Source organism: Oxyura jamaicensis, chromosome 3 (assembly GCF_011077185.1).
Source record: "Oxyura jamaicensis isolate SHBP4307 breed ruddy duck chromosome 3, BPBGC_Ojam_1.0, whole genome shotgun sequence".
Lineage (NCBI taxonomy): Eukaryota > Metazoa > Chordata > Aves > Anseriformes > Anatidae > Oxyura > Oxyura jamaicensis.
Genome location: NC_048895.1, coordinates 96,939,119 through 96,966,565, shown reverse-complemented (window position 1 = coordinate 96,966,565; position 27,447 = coordinate 96,939,119). Strand labels below are relative to the sequence as shown.

The 27,447-nt window shown below is 38.7% G+C and overlaps 1 protein-coding gene across 5 annotated transcripts in view; it reads left to right on the top strand.

The window, feature by feature from the left end:
• Positions 1–24,741, top strand: part of ARHGEF10 (Rho guanine nucleotide exchange factor 10) — a 118,995-nt gene extending 94,254 nt beyond the window's left edge. For 4 of the 5 annotated variants that reach the window (XM_035322796.1, XM_035322793.1, XM_035322795.1 and 1 more), the window contains 4 exons: positions 1,118–1,260; positions 10,550–10,724; positions 18,680–18,802; positions 20,883–21,397. In XM_035322796.1, the coding sequence (XP_035178687.1) occupies positions 1,118–1,260; positions 10,550–10,724; positions 18,680–18,802; positions 20,883–21,397 (956 nt within the window). Of the gene's footprint in view, positions 1–1,117; positions 1,261–10,549; positions 10,725–18,679; positions 18,803–20,882 lie in introns of all 5 variants that reach the window. The other variant, XM_035322792.1, reaches the window with a different exon arrangement.
• The last annotated feature ends 2,706 nt before the right edge of the window (positions 24,742–27,447 follow it).

The window sequence follows — 27,447 nt, the reverse complement described above, 5'->3', positions numbered from 1 at the left end:
ATAATTGGAAACATTCTTACTTGCAAACTGAAATCATGAAAATGATTTTGACAGTCTGAAAGTAAATGCCATTTTTGCAAAGATGCTTTCAGAACAGAGCCACATCCCGGGAATGACTCAGTGAAGACTGCATAATGCAGATGGCAGAAGCAATTAGAAGCACTCCAGAGCAGAGGCTTATCATTGTTGCTGTTTTTATTGTGAAGCAGATAATGCCTAAGCAGCTAATGAAAGGTGGACTTGTTACAGGAGGAAAAAAAAAATGCTCAAGTGCTTGACTAAAGATGTGCTTACCTTGGTTTCACAAAGCTAAAACTTCAGTGTATTATCAGCATTATTCTCATCCAAATCCAAAACAAAGCACCGCACCAGCTATTAGGAAGACAATTAACTCTATCCCTGCCAAAATCAGGATAGGGGACTATCAGAAAAAGAGAAAATACAGCACAAAATTCAGTTTTAATTAAAAAAAGCAACTACCATCACATAAAAACAAACAAAAAAACACCTTATTACATGAAGCATCGAATAACAGAAAATCCATTCCTCATCAATATGTGGCTAGAGAGTTATTGGAGCTCATTAACACCTACCACAAAAACCTGACCACTTGAAATGTTCAGGCTGAAATTTGATTCATTCTGAAACAGCTCACTTCTGAGCTCCTTCTGAGCTGGAGAAAACTCTAGCAGTTGTGGCTTCCTCTGGAAAGAAAATCGTTTATATGAGAACAGCAATGGGGGGTTTGGTTCCATGTTTATTAATTAATCTAGATAAAATGTGTTCAGTTAACAAATACATGAGCATTTTTTTTCTCTTAAAACATTAAGGTAAGGGAATTACCCTTACAAATTTACCCTGGAAGTTAAAATTAAACAGATGTAAATCCAAGTGCAGCTTTGCAAAGTTTACATGGTAGGCTCTGTGGTATCACTGTTTCAATTCTTTGTATATTTACAAGTTTTCATGTTAAAGGCTGTGGATTTTTTTGCAGCTTCTTTTCTGGGTGCTCTTAGGTCATTATCAATAAACTGAAACACAGCATTTTCAAAAGTATTTTATAGTAATGATTACAATTTTATGGTGTACAGTCTTTTTTATTCTTTTTTTCTTAAAGATGGGGCATGGAACACCGAACCTCAGAAGACAGTTAAGCTGGGGGTTTTGCCTGTTAGAGGTCTGCTTGTGATGGAAGACAGCATTTGGGCTGCGTGTGGTGGACAAATTTTTATAATCAGCACAGTGACGCATTCCATAGAAGTAAGTGCTTTTGAAATTAATTATTATTCACATGCTATTCCGCTATGTATAAGTGGTAAAATTTAAACATCAAAGTCTCTTTAAGAAACTTCAAGATTTTAGTTCATTTTCATGAACTATGTTTTCATTTATTGTGTTAAATCCCACCCCCTGCAGTCTGAAATTCTACTGCGATGTTCTTTGCTGATGTTTGATTAGATCAAGGTTTGCTTCTTTTTCCCCCCGCGTTTCCACATGAAGTGCTTGTAGGGTTATTTAGGAGAAGAGGTTTGCTCAAAAATTAGTTTGGAGGGAAAAGCTGCAACAAAAGCAGCCTGTAGGAATTGCCCATTAATTACTGAAGAGGGCTTTGATGCAAAGAGACTGCCTCTGCATAGTTAGATGTGACTTCTACTTTCTGAGGATTTCTTAGCATATTTTGGATCACTTCTGTTTCTCAGTGGTCTACAGAAACGTCCTTTGTGTAAGAACATTTTTCAATGAATAATCATGCAAACGTCAGCTTTTCTGGAAGGACAGAAGAATGTTAAGGATTCAAACTCATATTTACAACCGCATTTTCCAAAAAGCGTGAAGCCCTCAATTCTGTTAAAATTGCAGCCCTCCACCAAAAGAATGTCTCAGGCCTAAAGTTTAGAGTTGATGAAATGTGAGCAATTAAAGCCTCTCCTTCAACCTACGGTACAATTATACTGAGTGCCATGATGTTTACAGCCATGAAATTCTTTCAGGCGGGAATTTGTGGTGAGATCACAGCCTCCTTCTGTGTGTGCTTTGTTGCTGCCTTTTTTTTTTTCATTGATGATCCTGTTTTCTCCCAACAATTGTCTGTTTGGAACAATTGATTCTGTGAGTCATTGTCATGGGTTTGCAGGGAGAGCGAGTGTCCTAATTTCCTGTTTTTATCTGGGATTTCTGGGTGACTTGTTTCATCTAAGTAAATGCTAGAATCATATATTTTCCTTCTTTGTTTTCCTTTCATTTTTATTTTTATTTTATCTTTGTTTTGTTGTTAGTTTGAATGTTATGATGAGAAAAATATTTTGAAATGTTGATTTGGCTAGGTTCTCATGATGGACTTCCAATTACCTTAATTGTGGGGTAGCCTCTGGGACACCTGGAGTTCCTGACATACAGACTTCTGGGATGAATTCTTACTCTGCACTGGTGTGACCTCACCTTGAGTATTGCATGCAGTTTAGGGCACCACAGAATAAGGATACAAAGCAATTAGTGTCCAAAGGAAGGCAACAAAGATGGTGAAGGGTCTAGAGGGCATGATGTATGAGAAGCAGCTGAGGTCCCTTGGTTTGTTCAGCCCAGAGCAGAACAGGCTGAGGGGAGCGGAGGGGCAGGCGCTGAGCTCTGCTCTCTGAGGACAGTGACAGGACCCGAGGGAGCTGGGACAGGGGAGGGTCAGGCTGGGTGTTAGGGAAAGGTTCTGCACCGAGAGGTTGTTTGGGCACCAGGCTCCCCAGAGCAGTGGTCACAGCACTGAGCCTGGCAGAGCTCGAGAAGCATTTGGACAATGCTCTCAGACATAGGGTTTGATTTTTGGGTGGTCCTGTGTGGAGTCAGGAGTTGGACTCAATGATCCTTGTGGGCCCCTTCCAGCTCGGGATATTCTTTGATTCTGTGATCTTTCTGATCTCTCTGATTCTCACAAGATATTCATGGCAGTAGTAGCAGATCACAGTCAGATTGTTCCTGAGTTTGGTTTTATAAAGCCAGATGATTGTAAATAATTTTGGCAGTTCTGGCCTGATTCAATCACCAAGTTCTTCCCAGGTCAGGTGGTATGCCTGCAGGTGGGATTATGGTGTGCTCTTTTGGCACAGAACAAATCCAGACAAGCTTGGAGGATTAAAGAACATTTAATTTGGTAGTTTACGCTACCAAAATACAGCGTGGCATAGTCGGTTACAATAATGAAAACAGAAGTTCGGAGAGATACAAATAATATTCTATCAATCTCTCTCAGACATGGTAGCTCCATTTTTTAGCTTTTACTTCAGGTTTTCCTACAAAAACATCACAGGAAGTTTCTTTCCATTTCCCACATGCTTTGTAACTATGTAAACTTTGTAACTTTGTAAATCCATTGTTTTCAGAGCCTAGATTGTTACAGATCCACTGACTTCTATAGCTATAATCAATATACAAGCAACAAATGCTGCAGCAAGCAACAGAAAGAAATGCTGCAAATGGAAATGATGTGTCTGGGTTGAATAATGTTTTTGCAGCACAGATAATTGTATTCAAGAATGTGATGAATTTTTGCATGACTGGCTGATGATCATGTTTATTTCACAGAAATACCATAGCATGTTTTCTTCCTCACAGAAGTGCAAACAAATGATAATTTTCTGCTGCTTTTTCTTGATCCTAAGATACACACAGTTACTGATCTTGTTGTTATTATCTCACCAGACAAAATAGTTCACTACTTTTTATTGCTGTCCTCAGTTACCTGACTTGTTTTGATAACTTCCTGGTTTTATTTTTCCAAAAGTTACCTGCGATGATGCCCATACCATGTTTATTGGCAATATTGGTTTAATACATGAGGAAGTTTAGACACTCTCTATAGCATATATTTTAACAATATCAGAAACAAAATATATCTGAGCTACCTCTTCTGTACCGTGCAGAGCAGAAGCATTCCTGTATGGAGGGAAATATCAGCAAAGAAATGTGTATTCTCCCTCTGTGTCTCCTCTTGAGAGGAGATTCAGTTAGTAGTAAAGATGTGACTCAAGAATTTCAGAGTCAAGTTCAGTAATATTCATCTTTGCTCTGTCAACAGGAATGCAGGTGTTGCACAAGGCTCAACTGTTATTCTTCCCTTTTTGCAAATCCTTTATTTCTCCATATTCCTCAAGTTACTGCTGTTTTATTCTTGATTGATTTCTATTATTGTGCATACATTTGTGCATATATATGTGCATACATTCCTGGGGTGCATCAAGCACGGCATCGCTAGTAGGTCAAGGGAGGTGACTGTCCCGCTCTACTCTGCGCTGGTGCGGCCTCACCTCGAGTACTGTGTGCAGTTCTGGGCACCACAGTATAAAAAGGACATGAAACTGTTGGAGAGTGTCCAGAGGAGGGCTACGAAGATGGTGATAGGCCTGGAGGGGAAGACGTACGAAGAACGGCTGAGGTCACTGGGCCTGTTCAGCCTGGAGAAGAGGAGGCTGAGAGGAGACCTCATCACAGTCTACAACTTCCTCGTAAGGGGGTGTCGAGAGACAGGAGACCTTTTCTCCATTAACACCAGTGACAGGACCCACGGGAACAGGGTTAAGCTGAGGCAGGGGAAATTTAGGCTTGACATCAGGAGGGGGTTCTTCACAGAGAGGGTGGTTGCACACTGGAACAGGCTCCCCAGGGAAGTTGTCACTGCACCGAGCCTGTCTGAATTTAAGAAGAGATTGGACTGTGCACTTAGTCACATGGTCTGAACTTTTGGGTAGACCTGTGTGGTGTCAAGAGTTGGACTTGATGATCCTTAAGGGTCCCTTCCAACTCAGGATATTCTATGATTCTATGATTTTATATGCCCTGTGTCATTATAAACTATTTATAAAGGTACCTGACTAGTTTTGAAGACCTTACTTATGCAAGCCCATGGGCATATTCAAGATGATTTCATAAACGCCTTCCTTTTAAGGCACTCCCAGCTTCATAGGTATTTAATTTAACTGCCTGTGCATTTGCCAAGTGCAAAGTACATTATCCTCTGAACACAATCTCATTGCATACCTCCCTGCTTTTTTAAGACTCAGTTTTGTTTTGTTTTGTTTTGTTTTTTTTTAAAAAAAAGTTTAAATCAATTACCCAATGAGCAGATTTGGCATCCGATGTATTGATTTTGGGTGTTACACGCTTTTCCTGCCTTTTCCTGCCTTTTTTTTTTTTTTTAACACCCTTGGATAAGATTTTCAATTCACTTGTTTTAATCATACGTTATTGTAGTAGTCGTAGTGTTTCAGGAAATTACTTTCATAGTCACAGTGCCCTGTACTGGCACAGCGCCTCGAGCTACTTGGCAAGGGACATGTGAGAAATGCACCAATTGTTGTTATGTATTAATTTTACTTTCTGATACTCTTTCTATGAAGAAGAAACTTTTCCTCAGCCTTGACCTCAGCTCTGGCAGTTGCATTGCTGTTTAGTATCAGCTTTGATCCTATAGAGTTCTCTGTGCATGTAGACCCTTAAGCTCTGCAAAGGCAGTCTATTTAAAAACAACAACAACAACAAAAAAAAAAAGCTAGAGAATTTAACAGAGTAAAGTCAAGAATTCAATGGCATTCCATCCTGTTTTGTTTCGTCTTGTTTTTAAAACTTGGCTAACTATTTATGAGCTGCTCTAGTTTTAACAATGTATAAGTAGAATAAACCAAAATATTTAGCTGAATAAACTAAACAAATTAAAATCCCTATACCTGAGTGTGTGCTGCCCAACTACTATATCGTCTTTAAAGAAGTAAAAACAATTTCTTTCACCTTGTGGACAATGATACCCATTATGCATCTCTCATTAACCTTGAACTAATGTGGTTCAGTTCTTGGCATAGCTGTTTGGTACAAGTGGGCAACCCCTCAAAAGAAACATTTCAGCTATGCTCCGTGCTGTTGAAACATAGTTAGCTATGTCAGACTCCACTGCAGGACAGACTCACTGCAGCATCCAGAGTGTGTTCTGAAGCTCTGATGTTGCCATAGAGTTAGGAGAAGACTGCCTGAGGGAAGAAAAAAAAAAAAAAAAAGGCTCTGAATAGAAGGCAGAGAGAGACTAATGTATTTATGAAAAGTAAAAAAGTAAAATGGAGTTCAATGCTTTTAATAACAAAGGGAATGAGACATTTTTGTCCTCTCATATCTATATTTCCTGTAATGTATAAAAAAGAACTTGAGGAAAAAGGACGACTCTTGGATTTCAGATAGACGTGTAGCTGAAATAGATGTCAAAATTATCCTCTCCACAAACACTTGTAGTTTGTAAAAGAATATAAAGGTTTTCTTACATTCCTGCTCCATCTCAGAAGGCCCTTTGAATGAGAAGAATAGTTATTTTTCTATGCTTCTTGTGGTGTTGACAATATTAGAGTTTTCCTTTAAATGTGTCTGTTTCAACAGACAGCTGTACCAACTGCAGGGCAGACAAAGTGGGAGTATAATGAGTTAGCTGGTAAAAATGGAATGTGACAAAAATGCCTGTGCAAGTTGTTTACAGTTGCACTCACAGTATTGTCCTCTGTGGTCAGAAAACCAGAGAAAATTAATTTTTATCATTAGCTTTATTTTTCTTCTTATTCCAAGCAGTGCAAGTTGCTGGTAAGATTTACTTCAGTCGCCTGGGATTTGTCCCTGAGAAGTTTTTAAAAGTCAGTTGGTTACCATCGAGGCTGAGACAGCTGGAGTTGTTGAGTTTAGAGAAGAGAAGGCTCTGGAGTGACCCTATAGCAGCCTACCAGTACCTAAGGGGGGCCTACAAGAAAGCTGGAGAGGGATACTTTCTCATGTAGTGATAGGGCAAGAGGTAACGGCTTTAAACCAAAAGAAGGGAGATTCAGATTAGATGTTAGGAAGAAATTACGTACTGTGAGGGTGCTGAGGCACTGGAACAGGTTTCCCAGAGATGTTGTTCCATCCATGGAAGTGCCAAGGCCAGGTTGGATGGGGCTTTGAGCAACATCATCTAGTGGGAAGTGTCCCTGCCCATGGCAGGGGAATCGTAACTAGGTGAAATCTTTAAGGTCCCTTTCAATCCAAACCATTCTGTGATTATGTGGTCAGTGTACTGATGTATGAGTCTATAAACAAAAGTTCATAGCGTATCCCAAGTTGGAAGGGGTCCACAAGGATCACTGAGTACAACTCCTGACAGGACCACCCAAATAGCAAACTGTATTTCTGAGAATGATCTCCAAACACTTGAACTCTGGTAGGTTTGGTGTCATGACCACTGCTCTGGGGAGCCTGTCCCAGTGCCGACCACCCTCTCAGTGCAGAACCTTTCCTTAACACCCAGCCTGACCCTCCCCTGTCCCAGCTCCATGCGGTTCCCTTGGATCCTGTCGCTGTCCCCAGAGAGCAGAGCTCAGCGCCTGCCCATCCGTGCTGCAGGCCGCCATGAGGCCTCCCCTCAGCCTGCTCTGCTCTGGGCTGAACAAACCAAGGGACCTCAGCCACTCCTCATACATCATGTCCTCTAGACCCTTCACCATCTTTGTTGCCTTCCTTTGGACACTCTTTAATAGTTTTATGTCCTAATCGTTGGACATAGTTTAATAATAGTTTAATAGTTGGACACTAATAGTTTTGTATCCTTATTCTGTGATGCCCCAAACTGCACACAGTACTCAACGTGAGGCTGCACCAACACAGAACAGCGTGGGACAGTCACTTCCCTCAAATGGCTGGCAGTACTATGCCTGATGCACCCCAGGGTATGGTTGGCCCTTTTGGCTGCCAGGACACTCTGATGGCTCGTATTCAACTTGCCATCAACGCCTAGATCCCTTTCCATGGGGATTCTTTTGAACCTCTCATCACCCATTATATATAGCAAGAGTTGCTTCTGTCCAGGTGCAGAATCTGGTACTTGTACCTATTAAATTTCATATGGTTGGTGATTGCCCAGCCCTCTAATTTGTCAAGATCTTTCTGCAAGGCCTCTCCATCCTCAAAGGAGTCAACAGCTCCTCCTAATTTAGTGTCATCTGCAAACTTATTTTGTGAGCATTTGACTGTTGTGTCCAATCATTTTTGAAAACATTAAAGAGAACTGGCCCTTAAATGGAACCCTGTGGGATCACACTAGTGACTGGCTTCAAGCCTGGTGTAACCCCACTTACTACAACTCTTTGAGCCTGACCTGTCAGCCAATTGTTCACCCATCACATTATGTTTTTGTCTAGCTGTAAGCTCAGCATTTTGTCCAGAAGGATACTGTGAGAGACAGTATTGAAAGCTTTGCTGAAACCAAAAAGATTACCTCTGCTGGCTTTCCTTGGTCAACTAGATGGGTAAAACTATTCTTATGAAGGGCTGTCTGCAATTAAACATTTACATGCATTATGGGAATACCAGGAAATCTAGTCGTAAGATCTGTTTCTGGCTTCAAAAATGTTCTTCATGGGTAACTTCTGCTGAATAAATTGCATGATCACAGAATCACGGAATGGTTTGGAATGGTTTGGATTGGAAGGGATTTTGAAGATCACCTAGATCTGACCCCCCTGCCATGGGCTGGGATGCCTTCCACTAGATCAGGGTGCTCAAAGCTATGTTATTAAATTAAAAAGAATAAAAAATGAGTGGAGATTGAGAAAAGTGATTAATATAAATGTACCTGTCAGAGGTGCTTACCTTGCATTCTGCAGTGTTGTTATTAGAAGAGCAGAAAGTAATATGCTCTCTAAATATGAACTACTGCCTAACAGCTGGAGATAAACTTCCCTATTCATTTTTTTAAAAATGAACACTTGAAGAATAGCATAAACAAAATTTAAAAAAAAAAAAAAATCCCATTATTTTTAAGCAGACAATTTCTCAGTGGAAAGTACTAATCTATGGATTTTGTACTGGTAAGTAATAAAATATGAAATGGGCTTCTAAGTAAAATATCAAAAGTTAGACTCTGTGAAAGCTTGAAGTTCTGTTCTTCATCTGTGATCTTCATCTATTCATTGAATTTAGATGAAGAAATTGAACTATATAACCCAAATACATTCAAAACATAATCATCTTAGGCTTATCCCAAGAAATTTGTTATTTAGATTTGCATGCAAAATGGCCAAGATGTAACTTTTAATTATAACCCATAGAAAACTGAAGTATGCTTTCACATGGAGTAACAGGGTAGTTTTGCATTTTATCTGCAAATATAATATGTACTGTGAATATTAATGAAGATATTTACTTACATATCCTTCAGATACTTATATTTACTTACATATCCTTCAGGATTTGTATACAAGGAACAGTTTACCATTTATTTAATCACGGAAGTTTTGTTTATCAGACTAGCTCTCTGCATTTGATATAGCTGGTGCTACATTAAAAGGCTGTGTTTAACTTTATAGACAGTTTACCGACATGACAAAAAAAAGAAACAAAAAAAATCTTCTTGTAAATGATTAAAGACCTTCAGTACAACTTTATTTTGTGTGTTACACAAACATGTAGAGAGAGGTGTCAGCCTTCTTGGAGCCACACAGAAGTCATAACTGTGAAATCACCAGATCAAGGAAAAAACTTCAGGCACTAGATCCTGAAAGTCTGGCATTACAACTTTCTTCAGAAGGAGTATTTTGATCTTTCTAACAAGAAGCATCAATATTTTGAAGGTCAGGGATACAAAATAGCTAATACTTCTAAATATTATCTTCCAATACTACTACTAAATTCAGAAATGTCTGAATCAAAAATATGCTTTCTTGGGTATGGTGATCATGTGATGATAGAGTTCTTGATCCTTGGGGAAGCAAGAAGGACAGTCAGCAGAACTGCTACTTTGGATTTCTGTAGAGCTAATTTTGGTCTCTTTAGGGACCTGGTTGATGGGGTCTCTTGGGAGGCAGTTCTAGAAGATAAATCCAGAACAGCTGGATGTTCTTCAAAAATGAAATCTTGAAGGCACAGGAGCAGGCCATCCCGATGTACTGAAAGATGAGCTAACAGGGAAGATGAACAGCTTGGCTGAACAGAGAACTTCTTCTGGAACTCAGGAATAAAAACAGAGTTTATGACCTTTGGAACAAGGGGCAGGCAACTCAGGTGGACTACAAAGATGTGAGGTTTTGCAGGGAGGAAATTAGAAGGACCAAAGCCCAGCTAGAGCTTAACTTGATCGCTATGGTAAAAAATGTTTTAATGAGTGCATAAACAAGAAAAGGAGGACTGAGGAGAATCTGCATCCTTTATTGGATGTGAGGGGACTCATAGTGACAAGATATGAGAAAAAGGCCAAGATACTTAATGACTTTTTTGTCTTTATTACTTCAACTTATTTTTCTCTGGGTATCCAGCTTGCTGAGCTGGAAGACAGAGGCAAAAATCCATGGGGAAATGGTTAGCAACCTACTACACCACTTGAACTCCTATCTAAGTTACTGTGAAGTTACTCTATCTTTAGTTAGAACTTTGGTTCAAAAGCTGAAAATCTTTTCATACTAATAATGCTGTGTTTTCCAGAAAAAAAAAAAAAAAAAAAAAGGAAAAATTAACAGATCTTATACAGAAGATTATACTTATACGTACCTTGTTTTTCTTACAGAGCCATTTTGAAGCTCATCAAGAGGAAGGGATGGTAATCTCTCACATGGCTGTTGCTGGAGTGGGAGTCTGGATTGCCTTCACATCTGGATCTACGCTTCGCCTGTTCCACACAGAGACGCTGAAACACCTCCAGGATATTAACATTGCCACGCCTGTTCACAATATGTTGCCAGGTAGCTGAATCACACCATATGATAAAACGTTTTTGTTTTGTCTCTGTCAATGTTATTTTCCAGTGTTATAGATAAGGCCAGAGTCAGAACATCCGTCTCAGACTTTGATAATTGTCTTGTGACTATTTACTTTAGTCAATCACAGTCTGTTGCCTTCTCAAAAGAACAATGTGTGCCGTGAGCTTGTTGAGTAGCAGTTCTTCTCCTTTAAAGGCTATAAGTTATATAGATAAGCAGGCAGAGTATTCTTTTTTGTCCTTTCTTTTTTTTTGTGACTATAAAACAGGGCAGTGCAGTCTACCAAGAAAATGTGTTTGCTTTGCAAAATTTATTATTTGCTTCTGGAACTTGATATCGAAGTACATGATGGAGTCAATTAGCCTAGGATCCAAACCACCAAGGCAACTGCTTAATTTTAGTTACATCAGTATTCCCAGTGAAGTCAGCTGAACCACTCACATCCTTCTGTTTAGGAGTTTGTTCAGTGTTTTGCTGTTTGGAGCTGTAGTTTGCAGAATTAAAAGGTTAGTGTTATAGGCAAAGATGGAACCTGTAGTTGTTGGGTTGACATTTAGCAGATCTTTAAGTGTTACAAGACAGAAGCTTTTTAATCATCCCAAAATCATCAGTGTCATAGACAGTTGCACTGGCCTGTATCAAATTTGCAAGTGAATGGCTCTCTAATAACTAGGGAAGTGCCTACGTGAGAGAAACTTGTTTCTGGCACTTTTTATTTCAATTGCCATGCACAGGTGTTATTACAGACTGATGTAGGCTAATGTGTTTATGGACCATGTAGTGCTGGATGGCAAATGCTTTGGGATGTCTTTGGCTTACACTGTACTAAGCAGATGCACATCATACAGGCAATGTGAGAATGTTAGAAGACGGAAACAGAAGAATGATACTAGCATGGCTGACCATGAGTTGTCCATGAGGGGACAAACATTCCTTCTGTATGTCCCTGATTATAGACTGTAATGGACTGAGCTACTGCAATTTTTATTGAAATTTGTGTACCAGCTTCATTGCTTTCCTTTTAGTAAACATCAGTTCTTCCAGCACTGACATTATATTTATATTCTCAGGAGAATTAGGTATCAATCTTGCATCAAAATGTTTCAGTTCTTCAGCCTCAGTCTTACCATCTTTTCTTTAAGAGCACATTAGCTTTGCAATAAAGCTGTTTTAAATTGTGTCCATTTACAGTGTTCTAGCCTGGGTGTTTTTCACATGTTGTTGGACTGTAGCACCAACACTGAACAGCAAATGTCCTGCCTTTAAATAGTTTTAAGTAGGTTGCATGATTTAATTCATCAGCCTTATGCAAAGAAATCAAGATTAGATTTTTAAAAAGATCAACTTCCAAGATGTTCTGTTTTTTATAGGGGCATAAAAAGGAAGTAGGGCCTCCCTTACACATCTTTCCTGCATATAAAAATCTTCAGACAAATTTAGCTTTAGTGTTCATTGCCATGGTAATAAAACTGCTGTTGCAACATGATTTTTTTCTTCTTATTTTTGTAAAAGAGTTTTAGCTACTTATATCTCCTTGGTGTCATTCTTACTCATTTTAGATTCTTGGTGTTTTTAATTTTCCTCTTCTGTCTCTTCACAAAATGTGCTTCAGTGAATGGAAATTTATTTCAGGATTAGAACATTATTACAGCAAGTGTTCCAAGGGAAGACTCCATTCTATAAATGAAATGAATTTCAATTATTTAGCAGCAGCTCTTGGGCCTTTTATGTGATCCCAATAATGCTGCAACAACAAAGGCTAAAAGACAGAGGAGTAGGAGGTTTACATAATAAACAGCAGTAAATACTTTTGGAACTAGAAGAAGACAAAGAATAAATCAAACTGTATAGTATATGCTGAGATTAAAAAAGCAGAAAAAAACTGAAACAGGAGGAGTGAAGTTGCTTCATAGTTAGAATTGTGTATTGCGCCTTTTCTGAGGATTTTTAGGGACTGAATAATGTTTGGAAGGGTAAGTGTGCTACAGGACATCTTTTAGTTTTAAAAGAAAAAACTCTTAGTTTTCTGAAATCCAACAGGAGTTCTTTAATATGCAAAAAGAAAGGTAAGTAAAAATTCAATTTGTATTAAAATGAGACAGAAGAAATTGATGTAAAAATATTTCTAAGGTTCTTAAGAAAAAAGGAGAGTGCAAGATCATGAAATAACTTCCAAGAACCTGGCCTACTTTTGCCAAGTTTTTAGTAGCAGCAATGATGCGTAATATTTGCTTTAATAGGCTACGTGCAGAAGGTATCTGCATCTTCATTTAAAGCAATGTAAATGAGAGGAACATAACTACATTTACTTAATGAAATTAGAATTATTCTGTTATTATACAGTAAAAGTAAAATAAGACTTTACTGTCACTGTGTTAGGAACGGTCACTCCGAATTACAAAGCTGTATTTAAAGGATAGCTGTAGTAATCAGTTAAGACAGAAGAGTAGGAGGTTCTCATACCCTCATTAAGCAGTTCTCATAACATGAGATTTCCCCATTTTGGGGAGAAAACACCTTTAAACATGACTCCTTTCTCTCATTGTTCTAAAGGATGTGCCTCTTACTTTGAAAAAGATAACTCAGCAGCCAACTGGGTAGGACAGAATAATGAAGTGTAAGTGAAATGTAACAGGAAATTATTGTCATTACAATTCGGCAAAGTTGAGTAATGTAGAAAAGCAAACAGAGCCACAGACCATGAACCAAAAGTAAAATATTTTTTTTCTAAATCCACTGTTTTATCATGGTTCATCTGTGGGGATTTCTTACACCTTTTGTTTACAAAGGTCTGGCTAAGGAAAGACAGCCTGACTGGGAAAATGCCCTCAAGTTATAGATGAGATTATGGTTGTGTTCATGTCTCATATGTCAGCTGAATGGCTTAAAAAAGACCATGATGAATCTGCTGAGACATCTGAGCAGGTATTAAACAACTACTATATCCCAGAACATCCTCTGTCAACTACGTCCCTGCAAAGCTTACAATACAGCGCAGTTGTGCTCAGTCATTAGGTAGTCCATATACACCAAGGGATGTAAGTAACAGCCCTGGTCTGAGCTCAAACCAATGGCTTTCTGGAGCTAAGGGAAGTTTGTATGTAGGAACACAGGACTGGAAAGCAAACCTGGGTTGCTGAGGCAACTATTGGGTGTTTGTTTAGTACAGATGATGTATGAACCTTTGCTTCATACGTCATCAAAAATACAAGCCATAAAATGCTTCCCAATAGTATGTAACAATCTTATGTTCTATTAAAACAAAACAGCAGCAACAACAAAAAGCACTAGAAAGTACAAATGCAATGTGAAAAAAAAATACATATATATATTTATATAATTGTTGAGTTGAAGAACATCATCATCATTATAGGTCACACAACAGTACAGTACAGTGAGATTGATTTTAAGTGGCACAAGCTCAGCTGTCAGCTGGAGAGGGGGCATGCTGAGTAAAAGAAACAAATCTGTGAACATTTGAAGTCAAACAGAAACACCTTGCTAATGAAATCTGCTTCATCTAGTAGGGCAAGGTTATGCTTAGTATTTATGATCAGGGGCTGAAATCTCAGCAAAGGCAACTTTTCACCCACCTTCATCGCTGCTCGCACAGCCTGCTTATTAAATCAATCAATCAATTGTACAGAATATGGGTATGCAGTCCATTTGTTATTAATGGTCTTGTTTTTCGTCCTCATATAAAATATTTCATTATTCAAAAGTGTCCTCCAGCATGCGTTTTAAAGAGATGGTTGTGACCTTGATAGATGTAATTTCTTTGCTCCTGGGGATGATGAAGGGTTACCTGTTTAACAAAGAGGTGATTTCTGTTGATGTTGCTGTGTTCTGTTTATATCCATATATCCTCTGATGGCACATGTGTGTTTCCTGGAAACAGATGGAAAGGGAAAAGAAAAAAATATATCATTTCCTCTCTGCAGAAAACAAACTAAACTTTGAGGGTTATAGCTTTATTTTGATCCCATTCCGCCAGGTGCCACACCATAAAACGCGGTTGCTTTATGATTTTACTGCTGAGAAATGATTAAAAGATGGGTGAAAATCTGAGGTCAACCCATTAGATTTGTGCAGTGTGCTTTTTAGACAATTTTTTATATAACAGGAAGAGCAAGTCCATGTAAGAGGATAATGCACCATTATGCCCTTGCAAGTACCTAGAGCTGAATTCAGATCTCTGTGGAAACCCATGAGGAATTATGTGGTTGTTGAGACTGGGTCAGAAGTTGCGACCTGAGAAAGATTGAACACAGAGCAGAAACGTAATAAAACCATTTGTCTGTGTGTTAACTTAATTGTTGGCTTCAGCTCTTGGTAAAGTCAAGATCTTGGTAAGATTATTTAATGAGTTTAACAATGACATCATTGCACTGGGACACAGTGAAATAAAAGTTTTCATATAAAGATAAGAATACTTGGTTTTGGCATTTCTGTTTATGATTTTCTCTTGTTAACTTGTTTATTTCTGTGCTTACTGCTCAACACTTCCTGGAGAATTAGTTTTACATTTTTTTCTCTCAATTTGAAATCTATCAAAGTAAGTCACAAAATAACAATGAAAATCATGAGTTAATCCTTGGGTAACAGTTAAATTAGTATTTAAAATTAGTATCTATTTTAATAGTTTGTGTATATATATATATATTTGCTGCTATTATGTGCTATTTCAAAGGATTTTTTCAGATGCAGATGTTTCCTGCTCTTCCCAGATTTCAAAGCACATGTTATTCCTTTTGACCTCGCTAGAGATGTTTCATGCTTGAGGCTGTGCTTGGTGTTTAAGATTCCGGGTTGCTGGCTGTAATTTGCTCTTTTCACCTATGGAAACAGTAATGCACTTTACCGGTTTTCACTGGTAACAATTACTCGTTGGAAGTTGCTTCAGGGTTGGTGTATAAAATCATGCATATTATTTTATATTTCAAACAGTTGAAAAAGCATTGAAGATCGATTGTTAAAAATGTGAGCATCTTGCTTCTGCAAGGGGTCTGACAGGCAAAAGTACAACTGGTGTTTTTTACAATTTAAAAATAAAATAAAATTGTACTTAATTATTTCTGTTAATACTTTGTAAAACAAGCTGTAGGCGAAATGCAGTGCGGTTAAGCTAACCTGCAGTTACCTTGCATTTGCTGTGACACAGGTTGTGGGAAATGTCATATCTAACTTAATTAATTTAATGTCATATCTAACTTAAGCACGTTTGAGCTTTAAATCACAAAACTCAAGGCTTGATTTTTGGCAACCAATATATGGAGGGTTTTTTTGACCTGTTTTAAAGGTAAATGCAAACTTTATATTAGCAAATGATTGAGGACAGCTGAATGGTTATCACCTCTTACATGTACAGCTTTGAAAACAGCACAAGCAGTCTTTTGTTTTTATGAGGATTTCAGTGTTTTTCTTTCACTCTCAGGGCTGCCATCTGTGCCATCACTCTACGCTTTGATGTGGCTTTTGATACTGTGTGGTTGCCTTACTGCCCCTCACCCTCAGATTCCTGAGCTGGAAATCTGTGTTGAAGGAATGTTTCTATATACTTTGTTTTGGAAACTAAATTAATCTAATTAATATTTTTTTTTAAAAAAAAAAAAAAAAAGGTCTTCAAAAGGCTTGTAATTTGTCTATAGACATAACCCATTTATGCTTACTACCTGAAGAGGAATGATGCCGTCATACCTGCATAAATACCTACGGTTTATGGAAAAACACAGGTGTCTCTGCTCTAGTCTGTTATCAATAGGCAAAAATTACATTAATCTCCCTTATGCTGAGTCTGGTTTGCCTGTGATGATAGTTGCTGAGGGATTGCCCTGTCCTTACCTCAACCCACGAGCTTTTTTCATCGTATTTTCTTCCCCTGTTCCTTTGTGGACAGGGAGAGAGAGAGAGGTGTGGTGGAGCTGAGCTACCTACCGGTGGGAAGCCAGTCTCTGAAAACCTCCATGAATAGATAGAGCCTCTTCAACTTACTCATGCTTGCTACACCTGCCGAGGGTGACCTTATTGCCTTTAGGGTGTTTTAGAATGTGTTTTCTAAGCCGGGGTTCCAGATCTGGCCCTGCAGCTGATGTGTGCCTTTTACAACACACCATTGCTGGATAAATATTTTGGTTTTGTAAAGTTCTGTGAGGAAAGACTTGGACCTGCTGCTTTCCAGCTGAGTGTTTTAACCTTTGGGATACAGTCAAGCTGCTCTTCCCTGCTTTCCTACTGGGTCTGTGATTCGTATGTTCTTGGCTGTAAATTGACTCAGCTTCAAGGGAAGAGATGGAAAATGCATCAATTTGTGATACACCGTAATTAAGGTACTTTTCCAAAGTGTGGAACATATGGGTTCATCAGAGTTCTATCACATGTAGAATCCAAATTCCTTGCTTACTGATGAAGGTGATTAACGACTTGAGAGCTATGATAAAGGTGGGAATGACTGCTTCCGTAGCATGTAAAGTTACTTGTAAAACCAAGAACGTGTAAGCTTTGAACCTTGATGACTTTAGCAGAGTTTAAATGCTCCTCAGAGTAAACTTGGGTCATGGCAGAAGTTTGGGCAGGCAGTATTTTCCATTTATGCAACTTGTCAAGATCATTTTGAAAATCCGTCTACACTGAATCAAACATATTTAGTACTCATTGTAAGCAAAAAAATGACTTTTGTCAATCCCATCAATAATAACCTCTTGTAGAAAACCGTAGAATTATTTTGGTTGGACAAGATTTTGGAGATTGTCTTGTCTGTCTCCTTTAAACAAGCCAAACTGCATCTGGTTGCACAAGGACTTGTCCAGCCAAATTTTGATTATCTTCAAGGATAGAGATTCCACAACCTTTCTGAGCTGCCTGTTCTAGTGTTCAGCCATCTTCATGGTGAAGAAACTTCTCCCTACATTTAATATCAATTTTCTATGTCCCAGATTTGGACCATGGTGGCTTTTCCTGTTATTGTGCACATCTGAGTAGTCTGACTCTGTCTTTTGTGTACTGTCCCATTAGACAGGTGTGTTTTTTTTAATCCCTTTATGTACATTATTTGCTCCAGTTTCTTTATCCTCCTGGTGGCTTTCTGTTGGACTTATGCCTGTATGCCAATGTCATTCTTGTATGGGGGAACCCAAATGCGGATACAGTACTTTTTCTTTTTTTTTTTTTTTTTTTTTTTTTAATGAGAATATACATAGCATATTTGCAAAAGCATACTTGGGCCCCTCAGTACAGGAAGGACATCAAGGCCCTGGAGAGTGCTACACTATGAAGCTGGTGAAGGGCCAGGAACACAAGTCCTTTGAGGAGCCGCTGAGGGCACTGAGGTTGTTTGGTCTGGAGAAGAGGAGGCTCAGGGGAGACCTTATTGCTCTCTACAGCTACCTGAAAGGAAGGTGTGGGGAGCTGGGGGTCAGCTTCTTCTCACAGGTAACTAGTGATAGGACTAGAGGGAATGGCCTCAAGTTGCACCAGGGAAGGGTCAGGTTGGAAATGAGGAGACATTTCTTCTCAGAAAGAGCAGTCAGGCATTGGGACGGGTTGCCCAGGGAGGTGGTGGAATCACCGTCCCTGGGGGTGTTCAAGGAGAAGTTGGAGGTGGTGCTTAGGGACATGGTTTAGTGGGTGACATTGAAAATAGGGTGACAGTTGGACCAGATGATCTTGAAGGTCTTTTCCAACCCTAATGGTTCTGTGATTCTATGTCTACTTTTAGATAATGTGGTTTAGAGATTTAGGACAGACTATACAAGAAGTTCAATTGTATTTAAATTGCCACGTAGTGACAGAAGTTTAATACCTCAACCCTTCAAAATGTTTTCCTTTCTGATGAGTGCTTTGCTGAATGAGACTGTACAGCTGATTGTGTGTTTGAGGTTACTTTGATCTAGGCAAAGATCGTCACCCTGAAATAATGCAGTGCTTCCTAAACCTCACAGGGCAGCAGCGTGTTTCTGTGACCAGCCTCCTGGTGTGCCATGGTTTATTACTGGTTGGAACAAATCTGGGTATAATAGTAGCATTGCCAGTGCCACGCCTGCAGGGGATTCCTAAAGTAACTGGTGAGTGAAATTTCTCAAATGGATTGAGTAGAATGGTGTTACACTGAGCATTTCTTTTTTCTTCTTAATTTTTTTCTGTCAGTAGTTCAAATGACTGCCAAATTACATGTATTGTTCAAATACTTGCCAGAGCTTCGTGATGAAATTGTATTTGTCATTCTTCCTTAGCTTCACTATGTACCCAGATACTTGTCTAGATTTCTCTCAGTTGTTTGAGTCAGGACAACAGTTTTTATGTAGGGAATAAGAAAAGGATAGGCATTAATCCCGTCTGAGTACAGTAAAAGTAAGAGAAGGATAAGAGTGTGGTGCAAACAATCTTTCTACCAGATTTGAGGGAAGTGTTAGGTTTAGAGACATAGGTACTGAAAATGTAGTTTGTTCTCTGATGGTTCAGTAAAGTGGTTTTGTACCCTTTCATTCCAAAACTGGAGACTTGGTATAAATGAGAACATATATTTTGGTTTTTGGACAATGATCAGTATTTTTGCATTGAGGGATGTTTTCGTGAGTTAGTTTCACATTGCCCTGTTTGAAATATATATGAATGCTGCTGTATCGTTTTGCAAGTGTTTAAGCTGCTAGCAGAAGCAACATTTGTTTAAGTATATTTTATTCCAATTAAACGCCCCTTTGCCATTCTACATTTTGGTTTCAGAATTCTGCCAGAGCTTCTGAGCTGTGGAGAGAAGCTGGCAGATTTTATGAGGCAAGCTATTTGTAACTTCCTTCAGGGGAGAGAAAAAAAAAAAAAAAAAGCTTATGTAACTTTTCAAAATGAAAACGTAATCCTCTGTGTTCAGCAAGATACACAGCAGTAATCCAGTATGACAATAGATGAATGTTTCTTAATATATAGGGAAGCAATATTAGAAAAATAAGAAAATGCATAGTTGTAGAGTCAAAAAAGCATCTCATTTTAAACTCTCATTTTTTTTCTTTTGATGTGGTTTATGTCATCTGCATATTCTTGCATTTATTTTGGGTCAAGACTTGTCAGATTTCACAGGTCTAGCAGCATTACATTCTTACAGTCTTCTGATACGCTGTTTGGAATTTGAACCAAAAATGTCTGACTTTTTCCAGTTGTGCTTCCAATAGTGATAATTCATCATAATATCATTGCACTTTCTGTAAAAGCAGATTTTTTTTTTTTATCATAACCTGGAAAGTATTAGGGAGTTAGGGATAGAGTCGTTCTTTTTCCTTGATAGCCTAATTCTTTTTCATATTGTAGCTGATTTTGTATAATGTGTGTGTAGATATAGATATATAAACTGTAAAAGCCACATACACTGATGTTGAGCTTCTGAATTTAGCACTATGCAATTTCTTTTTCATACATTCTAATGATTTGCACAGTGTAAATTCTCTTTGCACTACCAGCATCCCACTGTTTAAATACTTTAAAAAAAAAAAAAAAAAGTAATTGAAATTGTTTGGGCATTTCCTTATGAATCTGCCATGGTAACTAGAAAAGCATTCAGAAGGATGAGCTTTAGTTCCTGCTTTATAGTGTGGAGAGCTCTACTACAACGAAACAGATGTCCATATGCTATTCTAGAAAGGTACAGAGGTGCAACAGCATTAATTGAAAACCACATATTTTGTTCGCAGATTACTGGATAAAACTCACAATGTTATATTTGTGTCAATGACAAAAAAAAAAAAAAAAAAAAAGTAAAAGAAGTTAGTAGAAAGTTTCTGTACTCATGCTGTTGTGAACGCAGCACAAGTCAATTTGAACTCATTCTGTACTCATGCTGTTGTGAACGCAGCACAAGTCAATTTGAACTCATTCTGTCACATTTCAGATGGTCCTAAAACACCCTTATGGCAAAGTAGATGTTTTTTTTTTTTTTTTTTTTTTTTTCCTGCATTTTTTCTGTAAATTTTGTGCATACAAGTACAGACTGGAAGCACATAATAGAATTTTAAGAGTTATGCATTCCTGAGCAAATTTAACAAACTACTTACGGCAGAGTGCTATGTTTTTTATTTATTTATTTATTTATTTATTTATTTATTTATTTATTTATTTATTTTTAATCCTTTAATTGTCTTTTTCTTTTGGCTTCAGGAAGAGGAATGGTGTCATATCATGCACACAATGGGCCAGTCAAGTTTCTTGTAATGGCTACGTCTATAAACAAGAAAAACAAAAACAAGTTGAGGAACAGCCTGCCTCCTGGCTCAGAGTCTAAAGACGACGACCAAAAGAATGTTCTGCACAATGACAGACCGGGCTCTTCCCTTAGTAACAACCCTGATACTTCAGTTTGGCTGGGAGGTTCAGTAGGATCCATTGCACAAAAAAGTGACTTGTCTTCATCTTCAGGATCCCTTACTTTGTCTCACGGATCAAGTTCCCTAGAGCACAGACCAGAGGACAGTAACATTTATGAGCTTTTGAAGGATCAAAATTTCTCACTTAAAAGTAAAAGACAGAAATCCAAGAAAATGAAAGCGATTTCAGTGTTAGTCATTTCTGGTGGTCAAGGACACAGAAGAGTGAACAAGAAGACCAAGCAGCAACGACAGGATGAATTAGTATCTTCAGTGATGGTCTGGCAGATCCCACTATTAAATATCTGAGCGAACTAAATCCAAAATACTTCCTACTGTTAAACAAAGTCTGGTATCTTTTTACAGCAAATGCCAGCCTAGCACCCAAACCAACAGACTTTATATACATGAGATCAGTTTCATTAGGACTTGATCACAGATACAAGGCAGAGTCTTCACATATTTAGAACATTCTGCAGTGTTAAGAGTATTGGAAAAAGTTTAGCTGTTGATTCTGTCTTTGATACGTAGAATAGAAAGGATTTGCTAGACACTTTTAAAGACTTCAGAATCCTTATTTATATTTACATTTATGAATATCATTATGTTCTATAGCACTTAGGGAAGGCAAGGAACTTGTGCTCTGTCACATGCTGTTTTCGGTTATGTAAATCAGCGGTTGTTTCCTTTTCCAAAGTGACATATTGCATGGACTGTAGATTTTAACAAAATAGCAAATATTTTTAAACAATAAATATTCTAATGCAAGCTAATATTAATTTGGTAACTACCATCATAGTTTGTAACATCATTCCATATGCCAGAGTTTGGTCTGAACAAAAGCAGTTATTTTAATTGACGTGTTTATTTCAACGTAAAAAATAGCTATTTTTTATTTCTAATGCTCAGTATTATTAAAAAAAAAAAAAGTTGCAGTATAAGAAGTGCATTATTTTCTCAGTAGGTGCAATGTGTCTGTCACATAGAGAAAGTTCTAACGATGTTATGACATAGGGCAAATAGAAAATACAGATGTAGAGCAGCTGTGCATTGTAGTGCTGGTAACACATTCCCTCCTGGCAGCTTGGTATCAACGCTAGACATGGACTGTGTCGTTCCTAATTAGGTGTGCATAACGAGTATATAAATAATCAGAAACACACTAACATTGCAATACGTATAGGAAGCGCACGTAATCGCTGTGGGCATTTGCCCTGCATCAGTTGATTTTTGCTACATCCTCAGGCAAACACCTATCAAATAGTGTCACTGCACAACTGCAGACAGCAGAGATAGGGTTTCACCCAGAGATTCAGCCAAATATGGTCTTGTAAGTGGATATTGTAAAAATAGCGTGCACAGTTTCTTTGCGTTCATTCACTCAGTGAGGAAAGCTGTTGCCTTAGTGCTATTAGAGGGCTGAAATCTAAACAGAGACCTAATTCATTGTCTTTTCTTCATGAATCAATATATTTCCAAAGGGAATGTTGAATTTGGGGATTACTACTGACCTTCAGCTCAGAAAGACATTGCAAAAAATGGTGATGAGACATGTCATTCAATCAAAATGCATTTAATGTGTGTTGAGTGAAGGAACTGGGACCATCCTTTTCCCTTGTCAATAGACTGAAAGATGCAGAGAAATCAGGACTCAAGTTTCATTTGGATATGTTAAGAACTCTAATACTGTCCATCAGTTCAATAAAATATAAATTAAATGTGTCCAAAGCAGAAAGTCTGCCAGATGTTTGCATTGACTAAAGTCAAGTGCAAGTTTTGGCTGCTTCAGCACTCTTCTTACCCCAGTAAGGGGATGGATTTCCCTCAAATTATTTCTGCTACTTTTAATACAAACTCCTTGATTCCACCATGCTTTGTTTCAGTCTGCACAGTTTTAATCAACGTTAGCCATAATGGTGTTTCCCTGCACATTGTATTTCAAAGTAAACAGTAGTAGAGACAGGATTAGTTCATTCAATATAAGATGGTTTGGTTTTGTTTTCTTAAATAGCAGCAGCATTTTAAGCGTTACTGAAATTTCTTTTGCTATTTTTCACCAAATCTGTATCTCTCTAAATTCCCAGTCTGCTCTAAAAAGCAAACCTGTATCAAGCTGACTCCCAAGTCAGTGGGTGGGCTGACTCACCAAGCCTGATGGAGCACCGCAGTACGAGACCATCGTGTCTTCCTGCCACATGACACACAGTATGTGGGACAGAGGAAATACTGCTGCGGAGAACCTTTGCCTGCTGGCTGGCACTAAAATAAAAATAGACATTTCAAAAATCAGAGATGCACGCACGTTTCTTTTCAGAGGTTTGGCCCACATCCTACATCCTGATGAGAATGGGTTTCTTAAGCCATAATAACATCGATTTCGATAAGTCATGAAGGACATTTCTTATGGGTTGGGTTGTAGGTTTAGGTCCTTCCCTAGTGTTTTGTGCATCTACACTGTGTCCTTCACCATCTACATCTCACTGCTTCAGCTGGGTGTTGTCAGCATTGGTATGGCCTTAGTGCTGGCATGAGTCCTTGTGCAAAACAATTCAGCGTGCCTCTAAGCCACCAGCCAGTAGCATTTTCCCCAAATTTTCCTCCTCTTCCTGACCTAGTGCCTGGTTTGCCTGGCCTGAGGGATCAAGGCTGGTGTAGCATTTTCTACACTCTTCCATAGCTATGGCCCTGGGAGTTGCTCTTTGCCCACTGTGTGGAAGTACTAAATCGTACAGTTTAATGTATGTATATTGAAAAGCATGTTAAAAGATTCTTCTGTGTATAAAGCATATATAACCTAGCGTCCCTTTGCTACACTACAGCAGAAAGACTAAAGGTGTGATTCTATGTGCCCCTTGGGTGCGGGCTTCCACATCCATGCTTTTGGGACTGGAATTATTATGATGATCATGCCCACCCTCTCGTGGTTCATTATCACTGAGAATGGAAAGTTGAGTCCCCCACACATTCAACTGGAAATCCATGCATGGAGCTATTACAGAATCTGCTGGCAACGATGCATGAGAGTTTTAAAATGTTAAGTGATATTCATCCTATCTTCCAGCTGAAATGTTGCTTTCTTCAGATAACAGAAGAGTAGAAACACGTCCAAATCTGCTCTTCTGAAAGTCCATCAACGTTTTGCCACTGATCTCAGTAAGGCCAGCACCACATTTACATTACACTGTTTTGAAAACAAACGTATCTGTTTGTCTTACTGAGTGGTAAAGAGAAAGAGAAGCTGTATGTCTTTTGTTAGAGACACACATTGTCATTAACTGGATTTTCAGTAATGAACTGAGCACAACATGCAATGCTTATTTTCTGATACACAGCTACGTAGCAAGGTATTACCTTACTGTGAAAGCAGAGAGGAACCAAAGTTTATTTTACAGCAGGCGAATAACCTTTAAAGCCGTTTCAGACTGCTGCTGGATAGGTTGGATCTTGCTTTCTGATACTGCTTTTCTAGATTAATAGAAGTTGTGGAAAATATTAGGGAAAAAGGGGAGCAAGTGTAACCACTACAATATACTCTGTATATGTTTTCTAACACATAGTAGGGTATTTTATAACATGAGCCATAAAACTTATGTATTTATGTTCAAAGTATAAACTGAAAAAAATGTTTAATAAAAAATGTGATAAAAAATTAACTTCACAAGTACATTTCTCGGGTCGTCATTTTAACAAGAAGGCTAGAATCCGTGGCATGCATTAATGAGTAATATATATATAAAATAGTGAAGTCATGAAAGGGAAAATAGAATATGTAATGAGGAAAACAGATATATTTTTGAATTTTTATAGTTTATAGGTTTTAAGCACCATCAAGTGCAATTTCTGCAAGTGATGCAGACTCTCATAATAAGTTTGACCCCTGTATGAATAGACACACATAGTACCCACGCAGCAAAATTTCTTCTATGCTGCCTACAGGGAATATGAATCAGCATTTGGGCAGTGCATATGGTATAGAAAAATCAGATGCATTAATGCTCCAAAAGAGTATGGCAGAGCAAAAGCATTAAAAGAGGAAATTAATTTTCAGTTGGTAACTGGCAATTCATCCTAATTAATCTCCCCTAAAGGATGCATACAGAATCCCCTGATTGTCTTTAAGCTCAGAGAAGTGTATTCATCAGGCTCAGCAACAGCCTTTTTGTGTGTACCTGCGCTGTTACAACTAAACAAGAAGAGAGTTATTGTTACTGAAGTCAAATGAATAGCTATTAAAGCCTGCCTTTTTGTTCTTGTTTTTAATACCACATCTATTTTATTTATTGTTCTGGAAAGCACTGACTTTTCATTCCCTCTTCTGAAGATCATTGGTGTTTTCGTGAGTTTCCTTGCCACTCCTATTGCTGCAGTAGCAAAGATACGAAATGAAATCAAATTCCATGAGTGCAGGATATTGTAAATTCACACACTTCAGGCTGGATTCTGTCTCAATAGGAATTTACAACTCGTTTATGGGTGGGATGAGGGTGTTTAAAAAGTGCATGCTGCCCCTTTGAGACACATATGAGTATATGGGGAAAGATCTGAAGTGTGGTGCAGTGCTTAAACTTCATTGCACCTCTCTCTTACGTCCAATCTGATTTTTGAAGTGCCTAAGACAAATTACTTTTGAAGAAACGTATTTGGGGGTGAGAAAAATCTGCAGTTTGAAGGGTGCAATCAAGGGAAGGCTCTGTAAGAGTTGATCCGTACTTCAGTGAGTTACACCATGGGACTGATTCAGTATTTCTGATTGCTTTGTATATCTTCACAGCAGTAATACTTCATGTAATAATAGTCCTGTTAAGAAGGTAGATTGATATCTGCAGCTCGGAATAAGCTGAGTTGAAAAGTGGCTGACTTGAAGCCTCATGATGAGTCTGTACAGGAGAACAGATTAAAGACATTACTGCTGCCTAAACCCATGATTAGCCCTTTAAGCTGTGCCTCCTGCTTGCAGGCATCCCGCGTGTGCAGCTCTTGAGCTGTCTGTGCCAGTGAACTGGGCAGGAACGGGGCCACAGCCTGAGCACCACTGGCCTCTGGTCGTGTCCCGGTCACGGCAGGTGCTCGGGGGTTAAGGCTGCTCCCATCAGGCAGCACTGACACAGCTACTTGGGTGGTTCGGGGCAGATTAACTGTGTCAGTCTCTTTGGTCTCTTGGTACTGATGAAGCTTAGTCCATATCCACGTAGCCTGCTTCACATGGGATGGAGCCTAGCAGCCTGAACCTTGAGACCCTAAGTCTATTACACATGGGGAATAGAAATAGGTGCATTTAGAGGTTGGTTCTTCCCACTGCTCTTAAACGTTTATTTTATGCCTTTATGATGGGAACATAGATATCAGCATGGATTTCACACCTACCATGCAGATAGCAGTGGTTGGTACATGGAGAATCATGTGGTGGATCATACACCGCGTGCATTGTGCTCAGAATTCAGCTTACTTCCATTGCCATCCAGACTTAGGATCTTTATGTGGAATCTATATTTTTCTTGCAAATGCAGCATGAACTCTGCTAGATCTCTCTGCTATTTCATTTGAGAAATCTGGCTCAAGATCTTCAGAAGTAGCTGATTTGCTGCTTCCCCACACTTGTACTTACTTGATCATAGCCTTTTTCTGAGAGGCATGCCCAGTAACCAAACTGCCAGAAACACTCATCCCCTGCAAGGCAAAAGAAAATGAAAATAGCAACACTGAAACAGTTCTGAAAGGATCTGAAATTCTCCCAGGCAAAGGAAGATTTACTGTGCAAGCCCATTTAAATGCAACAATGTGGACATATGACCAAAGCACTTCAAGTGCTTTGGCTAAGCTCCATAAACTGCTCCATAAAAGGCGGTTAGTCATTCACTGCACGACCTTCCAAGGTGTTCAAAGGGATTTTTTTCCTCCAGCAAAACAGGCCTTGACAGCAGAACTGCACATTCTGCTGTCGTGTGTATTGTTATACACCAGGGATAATCACAGTGATCATTAAAGTGTGTCCTGACCTGGAGGGTGAGCCAGAACACCTAGGAGGAAGATGGCACACCTTGGAGGAGATGAAATCTTTTAAGTATTCACTAGAAACCCTATTTAAGGCATATTTTGACATCAAAAGATTCAGGTGAGCCGCTAGCAGAGTTTTTACAAGTGCTGAAGTACCAAATTGCAACTGAAATCTGTGTATTTGCATGACTGACTACCAACTACAAGAAAGGTTTTAAATTCAAGGAATCAGACACAGCTTGGCTACAGAGGTCCAGGCTTCTCATTTTTGCTCTCTATTTATCCTGATTGGAGAGAAATGCGACAGGTTTCATCTTGGGCATCAGGGTCACCTCAAACGTTGGCAAAAAAAATGCACTAACTTA